Below are 15,501 nucleotides of genomic sequence, written 5' to 3' on the forward strand. Positions count from 1 at the left end.
AGGGCCTGGGAGGTCTGAAATACTTGCTTATCCACAAATATTACCGCTAATTCCCCTGTTCCAACAGCAAATCCACTGCCCCAGACTGCACTGAATGGAAAGACCTGGCCCCTCTGGATCCTGCCCTGCAAAGCATGGATTATTCTGCTGTACCCAAAGCTCAGATGGAATCATTTCCTCCTCCTTACACCCGCAAACTCTGGGTTTATCCCACCCTGCTCTGACACTGCTTGAGGAATATAAGCCTCTCGTTCCCTTCACCACAGACATTTTAGCTACACTTTATCCTGCCAGAGCCCCTGTTTAATTCATTTTGCTCACAGAGAAAAGACTCCATCAGTCGTCAGCATTTGGTAAGCTCTTTAATGGCAAGCTTCTGGTATAACTACACTGTTGGATTTGGTGCCTCGGTGGTGGGAGCGGGAGGAGGAACAGAAAAATATGCAGGGCTCCACTGGAGGCTTACACCTTTTAAAGCATTGAACAAAAGGGCAACATCCTTTGGCAACCCGTTTCACGGTTTTGTAGTCCCAGAGAGACAGAGATCTTCCAGCCAGAAAACAAATGGTGGAAAGCACACAAAGGGCAGTCTTTGCCTGGTGTGGCACAACACCATTTCTGCTCAACGGGCTGAGCTCTGACTGATCCCGGCATCAGTAAAGGAAATCTTGACAACAGAAAAAATGGTATTGACTGAAATCCAGAGCTGGTGTTTCCACCACCACCCCTGAAAACACAAGTAGCTATCCTATCATGGAGGGCTGCCACAGATCTTTGCCCACATAAGCAGCAGCAGGTCAGCACAGAAAGGGAATTTCAAAGTTCAATGTATTTCACATGAAAACAGAAAACTTTATAGTAGTCTAGTTAATTCATTCAGAAAGGTTTATTCAGACAAATGAACTCCCTCTTTGTTCATCTGTGCTTTTCCGACCAGGCTCGTACAGACTGAGCAGTGTTACGTGGCTCTGTGGAAACTGGGCTTTGTAATAACACGGATGCACCTGTAGGTATTTCCTTCCATAAAACAATCTAGCGATGAGAAAAAAGCCAAACCTACAGCCTGTAAATGATCACTCGGCACACTGAAGGGGTGGCTGTAGGTGAGCGAACAGGTCTCCTTCCACATCAGATACCAACCATGCAATCAAGTCTCGCTCAGCACACCCTACAGGTGGCAAAGCACAGAAACGCAGCAGCTGGCGTGGTCAGGTCACTGATGTAGGAGAACTATCTTTGCCTGTTCCCATCCCAAGTGGCATTTCCAGAGGCATGTATCTTCCAAAGGCAGGCTCTGTGCAGAGGGAAATGGCCCACAGCAGGAGGTGAGGCTGGAGAAATCCAGTCAGATTCAGGCCATCGCGCTCAGGGGTGCCTTATTCCTTGCATCTCTGTCAGGAGACATTTTGCCAACATTTTCTCTTAAATTGGCTGCCATCATGAGCAAATCCTTCTAAGAGTTTCTTTTTTTTTACTGTGCGTTTTATGAAGCAGCTTCCTGCTCCCTGCCTGTTGCTCCCACCTACCCACACGGTATCATAAATAATAACGCTAGAGAAGAGAGGAGGAGGCTTTTCATTTTGCCTTTTCTCCACCCCTTCCTCCATCACCATCCCAATGCATTCCTCAGGCAGGATGCTAACATAGAAAAACGACTTGTAACATCCAGAGCAGCTTTCTTACACACTGCAGAGGTTCAATAAGTGGATACTTGGCAGGGTCATCGGGGTGCTCTCAGAAATCTCAGCACCTCCCTGAAAGGGCACTTTTCCATGCTTTCCCCTGCTCCCCAGACCAGCTGTCACATCTTGGAGGTCTGCTCTTCCCCCTGGCATCCCTCGTTTTTCTGAGCCCCCAGGCTGCACTGTGCTGGCTGTGCTCAGCGTACCTCTTCTCACCCACAGATCTAAAAGTGATGCATTCACTGGTGGGCAAATAATACGAACAGCCCCTTTTACAAAGGGCTGCCCTGCTGGTGGGACTTTCAAAGAAGCTCCTCTGCTCCTCCTGGATTTCACGGAGGCCCAGCTGCTGAGATGTGCCCAAAGCTCAGAGCAAGGCAGTGGCAGAGCTGCCCACATTTTCTCACCAAGCCCCTAGATGCATGAGCATTCACGCACGTGTTCACAAATCCAGTACCTCGGTCTGGCAGCCCAGCCAGGGGTCATGCTGCCCTTGGTTAATTATCGAAAGGCTACTAACCTCAAAATACAGGGGGCAGTGAGGAAAAAATAAAATACAAATAAAATATATAAACACTTTGTGATACAATGAAGCCAGCTCCGCATCTCCTGTGTCGTTTGGTTAAGTATGGAACAAGTAACATGGTAATACAGAAATGTATTTGGTCAAAGTAAGCAATCAATATTTTTTGATAAAATACATTCTATATTAATGCTCATTCACATTTAATACACACGTCAATTACGTTTTCTACGTATAAAATTCCAGTTTATTGTTAGTGCTGCCTGGTAGTGCTTCAGTTCGGCGGTGGGGGTCGCACGCATTCGGCTCCCAGCAGCGTGACAGGGGACACGAGCGTGCAGCTCTCTGCAGGGCCGAGCCTCGTGCACCCTCTGGAGTTTTGCTTCAACGAAATCTTGCTGGCTGCAGTGGGGATTTTGCAGGGCTGGGAGCTGCAGGAGGGTCCCCAGCTACCACGCACTTGCATTCTGGTGCAGAGGTCACTCCAACGGCATATGGCATTCCAACAAAAAAAGTGAGTTAGTGGATGCAGGAAATAATGTATCTACATAATTTACAGCTTTATGTTTGCATACAACCATATTAATGCTCAACCGCTCATTAACAATTCAATCGATAGCTTGTGCTACTGTAAATTATTTCTTGCTTGGCATTGCAGCAGGGGAAAGCCGGCCCCATTCGCTTCCATTTGCACGAGCCACAGCTGGAGGACTGGATGCTACAAAGAGAAAGCTTCTCCTGAAGCAAGGTTCTTAAGGTTATGGCATCTTTTTGAGATGGAGAGGAACAGAAACGTAGGGATTTAAAGCAGGGATGGAAACCACTGTTCTTGCACTTTATTTCCGTAAGCGAAAAGCCTATTGCTGCTGTACAGTGCTATACAATGAACTGCCACAGTTCTCACGTCACTAGTCCATAGAAAACGTGTTGCAACTATCATGTTTATGCCTGCATGCCGAAAGAATGTACAAAGTTTCATTAAGCTCTGTTTCTCTTCCACTTTTTTTTTTTTTTTATAATATTTTTAAACTTGGAATTTTAAAGCATTGCAGACACTTCTGTGTGTAATCAGGTACCGCACACCATCCTGGCTATGGAAGGTCTTTGCCCCAGATTGGAAAAATCAAGAGCTATGCATCTCTCAACCCATCATCAGAAATGTAAACCCCCAAGAAAACTTACTCTCTTAAGTAACTTTGAAAAAAAGAAGTCTTTAAAAAGTCTATGGACAAGGAGCTGTTGCTACCAACAGGGTTTTCAAAATGGCATGAGTTGTTTCTGGGAGTTGTCCAAGCATTTTCTCTTCACTCACTTTTTGATTTTATAAAGCTAATTCTGTATAAAAGGGCTCTTGAACCGTGTGGCCTTCATTTTGCCATTAAAAAATGGAAAAAAAAAAAAAAAAGGAATTAATTTAGAAACATTTTGATCTATCACGGAAAATATCTGTCTTACAACAGAATCGCTTTGCTTCTTATATTTTCGGTACAAAAGGCATGTAAATAAGAGACCCTGCATCTTCACAGTCTGGCACTCATTGGAGCCACTTAACCCCATGCAAAGTAGGTACAAAATACGAGGGGCCTTCCTGCTTGGGTAGTATTTTAGCTCCCCTCCGCAGAGGTGGAAATGCCCAGATCAGCTCAAAGGCCCAGCGTGAGGAAAAAGTCCAGCATAACGTTAAGAGCCAGATGCTGGTTTATACCCTTATGGCTTCCAAGTTAAGTTGCACTTCAATTGACAATGCTGCAAGATTGACATAATAATTAACCGGTTATTTAAAAACCATGAAGCTTAGAGTTGGTTTTCATGCAGAAGTGGGATATGCAATGGCTGATTTAATTGATTGAATTTGTATAAAAACAGTATTTGGCTTTGGATTATATGGTGTGAGACTACCCAGGTTCATTATGATGTGTACTGTTGATACCACAGCTCTAATTACTCCCAGTTATTAATCCAATCTCTTGTAAACTCAGGTGTCAGTAAAATGACATTAACACGTCTGACACAAATACTCCCTTGGATTTCCCACTTCCCATCATTTTTGTCAAGCCTTCACGAGCACTTCTGCAGTACTGACCACTGTTAAACTAATGTGTGCTTTTTTCAGGAGAAACCTCTCAAAATTTGGCGTTCTGTCTGGTAGTAGAGTCAAAAAACAAAGCTGTCAAACTAAAAGTGAGGCTTGCATCTACTCTCTGCACAGACTTCCCCCGAGAGGTTACGTGTGAGTACTCGGTACCCCAGCCCCATGGTTCCTACATTCAAAGTACCCTACATTCGTGTCAGTGAATGTTACTCTCGAGCACAAATCAAGGAGACAGTCAGCAACGAAACTACTTCTAGACTGGCAATGGCAGAATGCTACCAAGACAACTCCATAGAAACCCCACTGAAGCAGGAGCAAAATTCAGGTCGCTTCTTAGCAAAGCTCATCACAGATTATTATTATTTCTTTAAAAAAAAAAAAAAAAAAGAGGAAAACTTTTATCCTGGGAGCCAGATATCCCCATGTAATGTGCTAAATCGAACAGGCTAGTGTGGGACCACCTGATCCCACCTGGTACCAAAAGATTCCCCATTTTTCAGCTTCTCTGCAAATTACTGCTGACTGACACCCATTTGTTGGTGATCGGCTTCTGGTTCCTCTTCTTCCACATCTGCGTTATATTCTTCAAATGCATCATCGTCAACATCTGGAAGCCCAAGAAGCTACAAAGAAGAGAAAAGACCATGTAACAGTGAGTTACCCACTCGTGCAGTTTCGCTTTAAATCTTCCCACAATACCTAGATGTCACTTCTTGGAAACCTCAAATCCTAGAATAACAGCATTACATAACAATCTCGACTCCCTTTCTCTCCCTCATGTGATAGAGAAAGGTTTGAAAATGCATCCTCACACCAAATTAAGTGCTCAGAGACCAGAAGATAAATAAAACCAAAGCAAAGCGCTTTCGAAAAGCTCTGCCTTTGTCCCTGAGGTCATATCACAATTTTTTGAGTGTTTAGACCTGGCAGTGGTTTAACTTCAGAACAAACCATGATTATAGTGTAGCAGTAGTTAACTTGATTTAAGATTGTGTTCTGTAACCATCCACAGGGCAAAAATTAAAGCATCCTCATGCAGAACTGGCTAGTGGGGAGTAGGCGGTGTCCCTAAAACCCCAAGGATCCCACCACGTTAGCTGCTTTTTCCTGAACTCTTCACTCCACCACACTAGATGAAGACTTGCTTGCTTGCCGGGTGAAGCAACCTCCGTAACAAATACTGTGTGCTCAACTGAAAGTTGCCCAAATCCCTTTAAATTTCTGCAAATTAGATTTGGGCTTCTGAAGAACTGCCAGTTCATTTTCCTTGGAGGATGTTTGGATGCCTCCATCTGACAGCTCAGATCACTGCCATGGCATTTGCTTGCCACAGGAGAAGGAGCAAATAACAGTGCTTGAACTTTTCCCATCTCTTCCAAAAGGCTGCCAAGCCAACAGAAGTCAAGAAGACAGATAAACCAAACGATAACCAAAATAATGGATCTGCTCTGGAAATCTCGTATTAGAATCCTATACTACCAGCTGTTAATATCCGCAAAGCAAAACCACATGCCAGTCATTACTGGGAATACTGCGTATTTAGCTTGCCAGGGCTGGAGGAGCAGCACAGACACGTGTGTGCAACACCCTGTTTGGAGTGCGACACAGCTGCTATCTCTCAAAGGAGACAAAACCAGAAAAATCACGAGTGATGCTTGCTCGGTGGTAGTATAAAAATCAGATGGTTGTGACGAGGCAGATTTTTAGGGATCTACACTAATTTAGTCCACGATTAACCTTCAAAATGATTTGGTGGACAATTACAGAGAATTAGCTTCCAGGTCCATGTATTCTTCACCGTCACTGTGAGAAAAACATTTTTTTAGTTGCAGGGTTTCTCAGCAGCAAAATGGAAGGAGAATTTGCTGACTACATCCCTCCTTCGCATTTTAAAAATACTTACAGAGAGACCCCAGCTGAAGCGTTCTTGTCTTCTGAGCAGAACAAACAGAAAAAAATACTCCCATGCATACGTATTTTTCAAATCCTATGTTGAACTGCAGAATGTGAACGCGAAATGACACGGTTCATTTTCAGGATGTGGGGGCTTTCTTTCATTTTTAAGCTAAAATTAAAACAGTTTTTAAAATGTAAAAGCAAGGCCTCTAGACTTCTCTCTTTTTTCCCTCAGTATTATCGTCGCTCAACTGATTTGGTGTATTCAAATTAGATTTGTGTGTCGTACTGCTCCGTTTACATCAACCGGCAGAAAGAGCTTTGATCACATTTTTTTTTTGCCCAGCTCCACTAATAATTCCTCCCTCATTTGCAGGGAAATGAGCCACAGGATTGAGAGCCCCATTTTCATTTTACGGGATGCTGGAAGCCTTTTATGTGCAAAACTAGCACAAAAAAAATAATAAAATCCACAACATACACCGCAAGAACCAAAAAGGCTCTCAAGCCTACAGGTCTCTGTTTTTCACACATCCCCCTTAGTTTCATCCTCAGGACACCCAGCTCTCCCCTCCCTGGCATGGTGAACATCAGGATCAAAGCCACCACCCACCTCAGTTAAGTTTTACTGAGGGTAGGAAGGATGGGGACAGGATGGGATGCTCCTCCAAGGGAGGCACAGTTTTGCTCTCTCGTGGATGCTTTCGAGGTAGGATTTTCAAGGACACCTGGCACCTCTGCTGTCCCTCACCACCCTTAAACACTTACTGGTCTCTGCACTGCAGTGGCAAATCAGCCAAGATCTTGACCCCAAGGAGGAAGGATCAGGTAAAGAGAGCTCTACAAACAAATTTGGTCAAAACAGGAGGAGGTAAAGTAAAAGTTGGGGACAAGATAAGATGATGAAGGTGTGAGCTGACCCCAGACCAACTCTCATGTCTGCTTCTAGTCCATATCTACTTCGTTCACTAAAGTATCATCTCTATGGCGGACTGGGAAGGACTTTAATTGAAAGAAAAAAAAAAAAAAAAAAAAAAAAAAAAGGTGTGGAAAAGAGAGAGCTGATCCATTAGCCAAATAGGCAAAGAGAACAAAACTGTCAGGTGGGGACATGGGGAGAAGGACAACAGAAGGGTGGTGAGGAGGGAAGAAGGACAACCAGTAGCTGCACAGCGTGAACTACATCTCCTTATTCCTGCTGGCCAAAATACCCATCTGCTAGGTATTTTTTGGAAGTACAGGGAGGCCAATGGGACATATACAAATCCAACGAACTTGGGGTAAATGGCTTTTACGCTGCAGACTCCCCACTTTGGACGCAGGCTTTTAGACCAGCGGTAAGCTCAGTGCAGGAATCCTGCTAAGTTTTATGACTCACTTTCTGGTTCTCTGCAAACTCTTCAGGTTAGTGCCATTTCCCTCAGGCATTTTTTTATTTTTATGTCTTTCTTAACTCTTTCAAAGTGCCCTGATACAAATAACCTAGTACTTTTAAAGGCACAGACTCGTGAAACCAGTGTGGCAATGCCTCTTACCAAAAGCTGGCATACAACCACACTGAAAAATAAACCTGAAAAAAACTGAAAAAATGGTGTAAAAAAATAAAACTGAAAAATGGTGTAAAATAACAGTTTCCATATACCTACTGTACTATTCCTCACTTCTTAAAATCTATCCTACCATGTGTGTGCTGTTTTTAATAATTACAAGACAGGAAAAATGTCAATACATTTCTCATTAGACTTGTCAACACACAACTATTCACTGAATGATAAAACCAGCTTCGTTACAACCAATGCAAACCCCTTGGTACTAAGTCAAAGGAGAATCTCATACACTATCTTTGTGGTACCTCAAAGAGAAAATGAAGCGGGACTTTGCAGTCTGCAGGAGGGCTCTGGTAACTGAGGATGTTATTCTTGAGCAGACAAAAACACAACGAAATTCAACAGACTAGAAGCAAAACTAGAAAAATTATAAATAAAATTATAAATAAAAGATTTTTTTTTTTCAGAAGAGTGTAACTAATGATTTGTGCCCAGTAGTATTGTACCCTTGAAATCATCTGAGGCCTTCACATCCAGACTGGATGTCTCTGGTAAAGATATGTTCCAGCTCAGCCACAGCCTGTGTGCTTGGTTACAGGAGTCATTGGGTAAAATCTGACATGTTAACGAAGCGCCCAGACTGAATTAGCATAATGGTTCCCCTGGCTTTGAACCCTTTTATCCTGAAGTAGCTTAACTTGGTTTGACTGAAGCCAATTTCTCAGCAACATAAGCTACACTGAAATAAATGCGGTTTAAAATGAAGTAAGTGATCTGTACCAATTTAATTAAGTCTTTTTGAAGTCCTCTTTACTTAGACCAATGGAAGTCTCTCCTCAAAGACACAGCTTTTCAGAGGGGGAGAAAACAGCTATGAAGATCCATGAGCCGAATATTGTTCTGGGAAACATATTTATATTTTTGTATGTTTTCACAATTACAAGCAGCTGTTCTGAAGGATCAGATTTCCAGATTTTTCTAAGAAAAGTGTGCATCTGTTCTATTTATTTCCAGTCTCTCAGAGGATTTTTTAAAATTATGCTCTTTCATGTCAACCAGCTGTGGCTTTCCACGGCAACGCAAGGGTGCAACGTGGGGAGGCCCAGTGTTTTCATATCACCACTCCCTTTCGCTCCAAATACTTGGGATAAATTTTCAGTCTTCGTGATTAGTCAGCCAGAAAAACAGAGGAGGGGAAGCTGTCTGCATGTTCACTTAAGTTTTTGGTCAGCTTTGCCACAGACACCAAGGGAGATGCAGGGATGAAGCATGGGCCTAGTGATGAAGCTCCTCTCTCGTCTGCACCAGCCTGTCCGTTCAGCCCAGGTCATGTCAAAATCAGTGAGTTACCAGCAGTCAAGCTTCAGTTATTGTATCTGACTGCTGCATTTACTGTAATTATTGCATTTGAGTCGTCCTTCCCAAAGGAGAGGCTGTGCAAGAGGAGGGTTTGGCAAACCAGATGGAGCACAACAGCCAGCCCAACAAAGTCACCTCACCCTGACAAAAAACAGGCTTCCACCCAAATCTTAGTGTCAAACAAGGACAGAGAAAGCTGAGCAGCCACAAACTAGTGAAAGACAAGAATATAAGCCCCCCTCCGCACCAAACCCAGCTCTGGCTCCGGCCTCTTCCCAAGCTTTGACTAAAATGGCGTTAGCAAGTATCAAGTGGCAGCCATCCTAAGAGCAAAAGCTGAACCATCACTGGTGTCCTTGCAAAATTCCCAACTTACAGTACCGGGAAATCACTCTGGTGCAAAGTGCCTGACTCGTGCCCCGTTCCTGGGAGGCAGCGATGCCATCCCCATGCAGAGACTGCATGCCACCGGCTGCAGCACCAGTTGGCTTCCCACCCCAGGCAGGCATCTCATTCTCTCACATTCATAGCTGGAAATAAGAAGGCAGATGGCTTCTGAGAAGCAATCTGCAAATGCCTGATAGAGACTGATGTGCTAACACCCCTGCACATGGGCACTGACTGGAGAAGTAAGGAGAAGAACTGCTTTGCCCCATCCACTACTACTGTACCGACAGTCACAGACAACTGAAATTTAGAAGTAAATAAGAAGCGCTTACGGGTCTGAAGGACTTGAAGACTTTTTCCAGTATTTCATGGAGCGTCTTTTTCCCACAGGAGGAGATGTAGTCCTGCGCGAGCTGCAGGAAAGGTAAGCAGTCCTCGCTTTCACTCCACACGTGCTGGAAGCCAACAGCAACACAAGAAAGAGAAGGTGTTAACAGGAACCCACGCTGACCTCTCCACATGGTTTTATAAGGTGACAGGTTGTAAACATCTGCCAAAGTACACTGGGCCCCCCTTGGTTCGGACTCGCACTGTGGGCTGTTTCAGAGGCCAAGCTTCTGAGGAGGAACTTTGATGTTACTGACACCACGAAACAGAAGGCAGGGAGGGAAATCACACGCACGTTTTACAAGTAGAGGTGTTTTTGTTTGATACTAGCCCTGCTTAGACCTGGAAGTCACACTGGGTTTTCTTTCCTTCTGCATCATCTGCTGCCATAAAGCCCTCAGGAAGAGCTAAAGCAGCTCTTTGTCCTCCGGGTGTTGGTGCAAGCGCTATGTGACCCTGGAGGTGGAATTTGGTGTCTAACTCTGTCGATGATGCAGAAGAAAACAAGATGCAAAATAAAACCATGGACTGGACACAGAGCCAAGGAGAGATGTTTGGGCACCCACAACATCCGGACACTTCACACTTCCCTCCCTTCCTCTCTCTGTTTTGAGGTTTGCTCCTCCTAGACCTTGGCAGCCACAAGTAAACCCATTTGGGATATTTCCTCTCATCTTGCTCTTGCTTGAGAGAGGCCATTTCCCCAGCCTGGCTCTGGGAAGCCTCTCTGCAAAATGATGCTTCTTCTGCTGGTACGATGTTGTTTGAAACAGGGAGCTGGTGAGCAATGGAGGAAGCACTCAGATAACACTGCTTCGTGCAGCACAATTTAACATGCGCTTTTAAAGACCTTCTTTTTGGAGACGTGGTGCACAGGACTGTCTCAGACAGCCTGCTAAACAGGGAAGCCTAATGCTGCAAGAATGGTTAGAGACTCTTATACCTCTATTTTTGCACGGCAATTCTTTTCCCCAAAGTGCTGTGCAGCTTTTTACTGTGCTATAAACAGCAAGTTATGCTTCAGCGGGGACAGGGGTGGGTTACCCTGCAGCTTAACTAACATTCAGGGAAAGAGCAAGAATAACAGACATTTCCATCCCCAACATAAGGCTTCCACGTTGCCTGCCTGCTCCGTGGTGAACACCTGCCAGGGGTGCAGTTTTACATCTGGCTAAAGGAAACACTACTCAATATCACCTAAGTTGTGTCTTTAAGACAAAAAACTGTCACTGATGTGCTACTCACCTCACTGAACCTGCATTTTCTTTGCTGCTTGTTGCATTTGCAAGCATAACCATAGCAAAATGTTTTGCTCAGAAAAAGCCCTGTCTTACCGAGTAGGTCCTGCTCTTTCCATGTACCCATGTATCTCTTACCAGTCTGGCAATCAATCGGGTTCTTTACAGCCTTGCCAGCTCTGAAAGACACATACCACAAGTCTCATGGTATTTCATGCCATCTTACAGCCATGGGCCTCGGAATCCTATAAATAGATAACCAAATCTCAGCTTCTCTTTTAAAAAAACAAATAAATCTGGCTTCATGATTTTTATGGCCTAAAAAGGCAGAAGATACATCAAATGGACTCAAATGAACCCTCTTCAAAATACCAGATGAACTCTCTTCAAAATCGCAGCGTTGTAAGAACAGCCTCAAAATTGTGGAGGTCTGGCCCATGATCTCTTAATAAGCAGGGTTAGCAATAACCTTTTTATTACTTCTAGTCCTTGTGCCAAACTTGAGGGCTGGATGTTCCAGATTGGCAATTCATGACTCATGCTAATCCTGCTTTAATTGTTTATATGTATGAAATGACCACGAGTGTTAACATCCTGATTCTTGTGTAAATTGTGGCCTCCTTCGACTATCAGAGCTATACACGGGGGAGGGAGCTTCCTTACAAATGAAAATCAGCCCCTGAATGGCTTGACCACATCTCCTCCCCCCAAGGAAACACCTCACCCGCAATAATGGCTGGTGTTATAACACCTATAAATTCAGCTGCATCTTCAGATCTCCGTGGACGTTCAGTGCTGCCCCGAGGCAGCACAGGAGCTGCAAAAGGAATTTTGGCTGCTCGAAATCAAACAAGGAAAACAATTTGAGGATTCAGCTCCTGCTTAGAAAGCCAGAGCAGGCAGTGAGACTGCACGTACGGAGATGCTTTTCCTGGAAAAACCCTGGCGCCTGAGAACCTCTTTGCAGCAGGCTGCTGGCACTCTGGTGGACCACAGCACTCGTCCGTGGCTGTGCAATTAAAAAAAAAAACATATTAACCTCATCACTAGAGTATGCGTTTTCCAAGCTTGCCCTGTTTTGCTCACGGTTGCTTTGTGTCACTACAAAAGCACACCCAGCCACCAGCATCCACCTCAGCTGACCCAGGGTTGTGGCTGAGTTACTCCGTTCAGCAGCCGTGCACAGCGCAGAGCTGAGGTTATCCACGGAGCTGCAGCTCGAGGGGCTTGCTTCCCCTCGTGTCCTTGGATGATTCGGTGATGCTGGACCGCCTTGTTCTAGCCTGTGGAACACGCCAGCAAAGCCTTATTTTTTATTATTATTATTTTTTAATGGTGAGTATTCAGATTCACGACCTCTGTTAGAAACTATTTTGCAGGAAATCTTGCAACAAGGTGGCATAGTATTTTTATTTGCTTTATTGCTCACTCTGAATACTAGCAATAACAAGGTGACAAAACAAATGATGGGCTGTAAGGAACAGCACCTCAACCCTCACTGGCTATGGCTATACAAATCCAATTAATCCTTTGGGATTATGAACCTCCATGAACCTCAGGATCTAACCTGTACATAATTCAGCTATCCAAAATGCTGATTCAAAGAGTTTTAGTGTCCAGGTGGTACTGAAAATGGCAGTAGGCATCTAGACGGGTCTTCTACATGTTAAAAGACCTGGCCCAAAGACACCTTCTCAGGAAATCAATATTATGGCCGTTGTGATCTGGAATCTCTGGTATTATACAAAAATCAGTTTTTATCTCCCAGGTTACTTCTTGGCAAGCTTTCTCGGTCTTTCTCCTCCTCCCTTTTAAACTCACCATGCTCATCATTTCCTCCTTACGAGGGAGTTATCATGGACTTCTCTGGCACCTCCTACATAGTTTTTTTAAGTCACATTATTATGAAATAGGACATAAAGAAAGAGAACAAGGGTACCAGGCACCAGATGCTTATTAAATGTGAGGCTCCTTTATAAGAGTTACAGGGTGCAAAAAGACCATAAAGCGTGCCACTGTGAACTGTAGTTACATTTCCTTTTACCTTCACTCTCCTCCATGTTACCAGGGCCACAAAACGAGGCTCAAGTGCAAAGGAGAATCAGTCCCTTGGCTTGCATTAAGTCTCCTTAAAATAAACTTTAGCCTGTAATTGCATGTAGAGAAAGTAAACTTACCTTCTAAGGAAATAAAAAATAAAAAAGAGAAAGAAAATGACTGCATAAAACAAGACGGCCAAGCTGGGACCATAAATGCAGCCTCACAGTGCACCAGGAGCAGAAAAGATGATGCTGGTGAACCAGTTCATTAGTGGTTCTTAATCGCATTAGAGACACCATCAAGAGGAAAAGAATTAAGAACGACACCTACCTGCCTATCTTCAAAGCCTAATCACTAGAGAAAAGTGCCTCAAATAATAATGCCCAAAATGGCAGAATTTGGCCCCTCTGCTCAGTTTTATTACTGGTGGCTTTGGGTGGGGAGTCCTTCCCGCAGCAACCCTGGAATGAAAATATTTGCCAAACAAAAAAAAAGGGAAAACATGGTTGCAAACCCACAGAAATTGGCCTGTGATGGAAGCAGGGAAGCAGGGTCTGAAACTGCTTGAGCTTTGGGTTGGTTTTTTTTAAGCTGACTAGGTTTTGTTTTGAGAGGGTTCTCTCAATTACCGAGCAGTATAGGATGAAACAAGGCACGTCTAAGAAAAATAACGAGCTTGCTTTGCTATTTCCAACACCATTAGCAGCCAACAACAACTTCAGCCGTGCCCTGCAGCTGGCTTCACGCGCATCCCTGCCTGAGGGTCCAGCAGGCATGGCTCTGTCTGGGCAGGGGCATCTCCAGAAGGGAATGAGCATGGGTTTGGTGCAGGGATGTGGGTGCTGGGCTGTCCCCCATGCCCTGAGGTGTCGCTTTGGCATATCCAGGCCTGCAGTTGAAGGTCTCGTGTATCCCTGGGCAGATGTGTAAGGCAGCTGCGGATCCCTTCCTTCATAACTCAGCCCGACACAAACGAACGTCCCCGCTCACTGGGATTTGAGGTCTCGGGGTCGACCCTTTGCCACTCTTTGTTCCCGTTAGCCCAGCTGTCAAACCTCCCTCCTCTCACCTGCCACGACGGGGATTATGAGGCACATTTCAAGCGGGCCCAGGGATGGAAGTCACCGCAGGCGGGGCGCGAGCCACGACGCCCCAACCATCACCGAGGTCGAAAAGCCTTCGGCAGCGCTTCACCAGCGCCCTGCTCCTGCAGCCCCCGTGGCGAGGGGCCACTTTGGGACCCGCTGCCCTCCTGCTGCCCACGGGGACAAGGAGGAGAGCCCCCCCCTTGCTTCCTTCGGCACAAACTTGCTGCTCAACTCCTCCGGGAGCCCGGCGGGGAGGGCACCGCCACCTGCCCGCTGCCCCCTGCCACTGGGGGGGGCGACAGCCGGGTCCCCCCCTCCTTTTGCCCCTGTGTGGAGCTGCGGGGAGGGGGGGGGGGGGGGGCCCTGCTGTCATCCCGACTCCATTTTATCCCTGCCCATTCTCCATTTGCCGTGACAGCCCTGCAAGCCCCCAGCCCCCCGGAGGGGGTGACAGGGGGGGCGGAGGCAGCAGCAGCGGCGGCGAGGCGGGGAGCATCGCGCCCCCGGGGGATGGGGGGCAGAAGAAAAAGGGGGGGCCGGGGATGGAGAGGGGAGTCCGGGGATGGAGAAGGGGGTCCGGGGATGAAGAAAGGGGTCCGGGGATGGGGAGGGGGGGTCGATGGCTGGTCCCTGCCCGCGGGGCCGCCCCGCACCGGCCGCGGACTCCATTTTGCGGCTCTCCCTGCGCGCAGGGGAGGCTCCGGGCCCCGCAGCCCTCCGGGGGCCACCCCCAGCCCCCGGCACATCCCCGTCCCGAAGCCGGCAGGACTTGAGGAGAAGGGGGGGGAGTCTCCCCATTCCCTTCCGTGCCACCTCGCTCCCCGAGCCCCCCTCCCCGCGCCCCCGCGGGTCACTCACGAAATTGTCGCCGCAGGCGGCCTCCGGGCAGAGGACGTAGAAAGAGACCCCGGGCTCGGCGTAGAAGTCCATGCGCCTCTCCGTCTCCTCGGCGGCGATGAGCTGGAAGGGCGTGCGGGCGCACCACCGCTCCGCAGCCTCCGCCAGCGCCTCGAAAGCCATCGCCGGCGAGCCCCCGGCAGCGGCAGCGCCGCCGACCAGAGCCGCGCCCCCGCCCCGCGCCCCCGCCCCCGCCGCGCCCCCGCCCCGGCCGAGGGGACCGGGGTGGCCCCCGGAGGCAGCGAGACCCTAGGGGAGGGGAGGGGGTACCCCCAAAAAGCAGCGCTGCTTGGGGGAGGAGGACGCCCAGCAAGCCGCTTCCTCGCTCTTTTCCTTTTCTTTTTTCTGTCTTTCCAGATTTTTAA

General features: G+C 46.8%; 1 protein-coding gene across 1 annotated transcript; it reads right to left on the bottom strand.

Moving 5' to 3' along the window:
- Nucleotides 1-347: 347 nt before the first annotated feature.
- MTURN (maturin, neural progenitor differentiation regulator homolog) lies at nt 348-15,289 on the bottom strand. The gene is made up of 3 exons (XM_032181458.1): nt 15,098-15,289; nt 9,819-9,941; nt 348-4,920 (listed from the first exon to the last, which is right to left on the bottom strand). The coding sequence occupies exons 1-3, from the start codon at nt 15,257-15,259 to the stop codon at nt 4,810-4,812; spliced, it is 396 nt and encodes a 131-aa protein (XP_032037349.1). The 5' UTR covers nt 15,260-15,289; the 3' UTR covers nt 348-4,809.
- Between the last annotated feature and the right edge of the window lie 212 nt (nt 15,290-15,501).

The sequence above is a fragment of the Aythya fuligula genome, chromosome 2, assembly GCF_009819795.1.
Source record: "Aythya fuligula isolate bAytFul2 chromosome 2, bAytFul2.pri, whole genome shotgun sequence".
Classification (NCBI taxonomy): Eukaryota; Metazoa; Chordata; class Aves; order Anseriformes; family Anatidae; genus Aythya; species Aythya fuligula.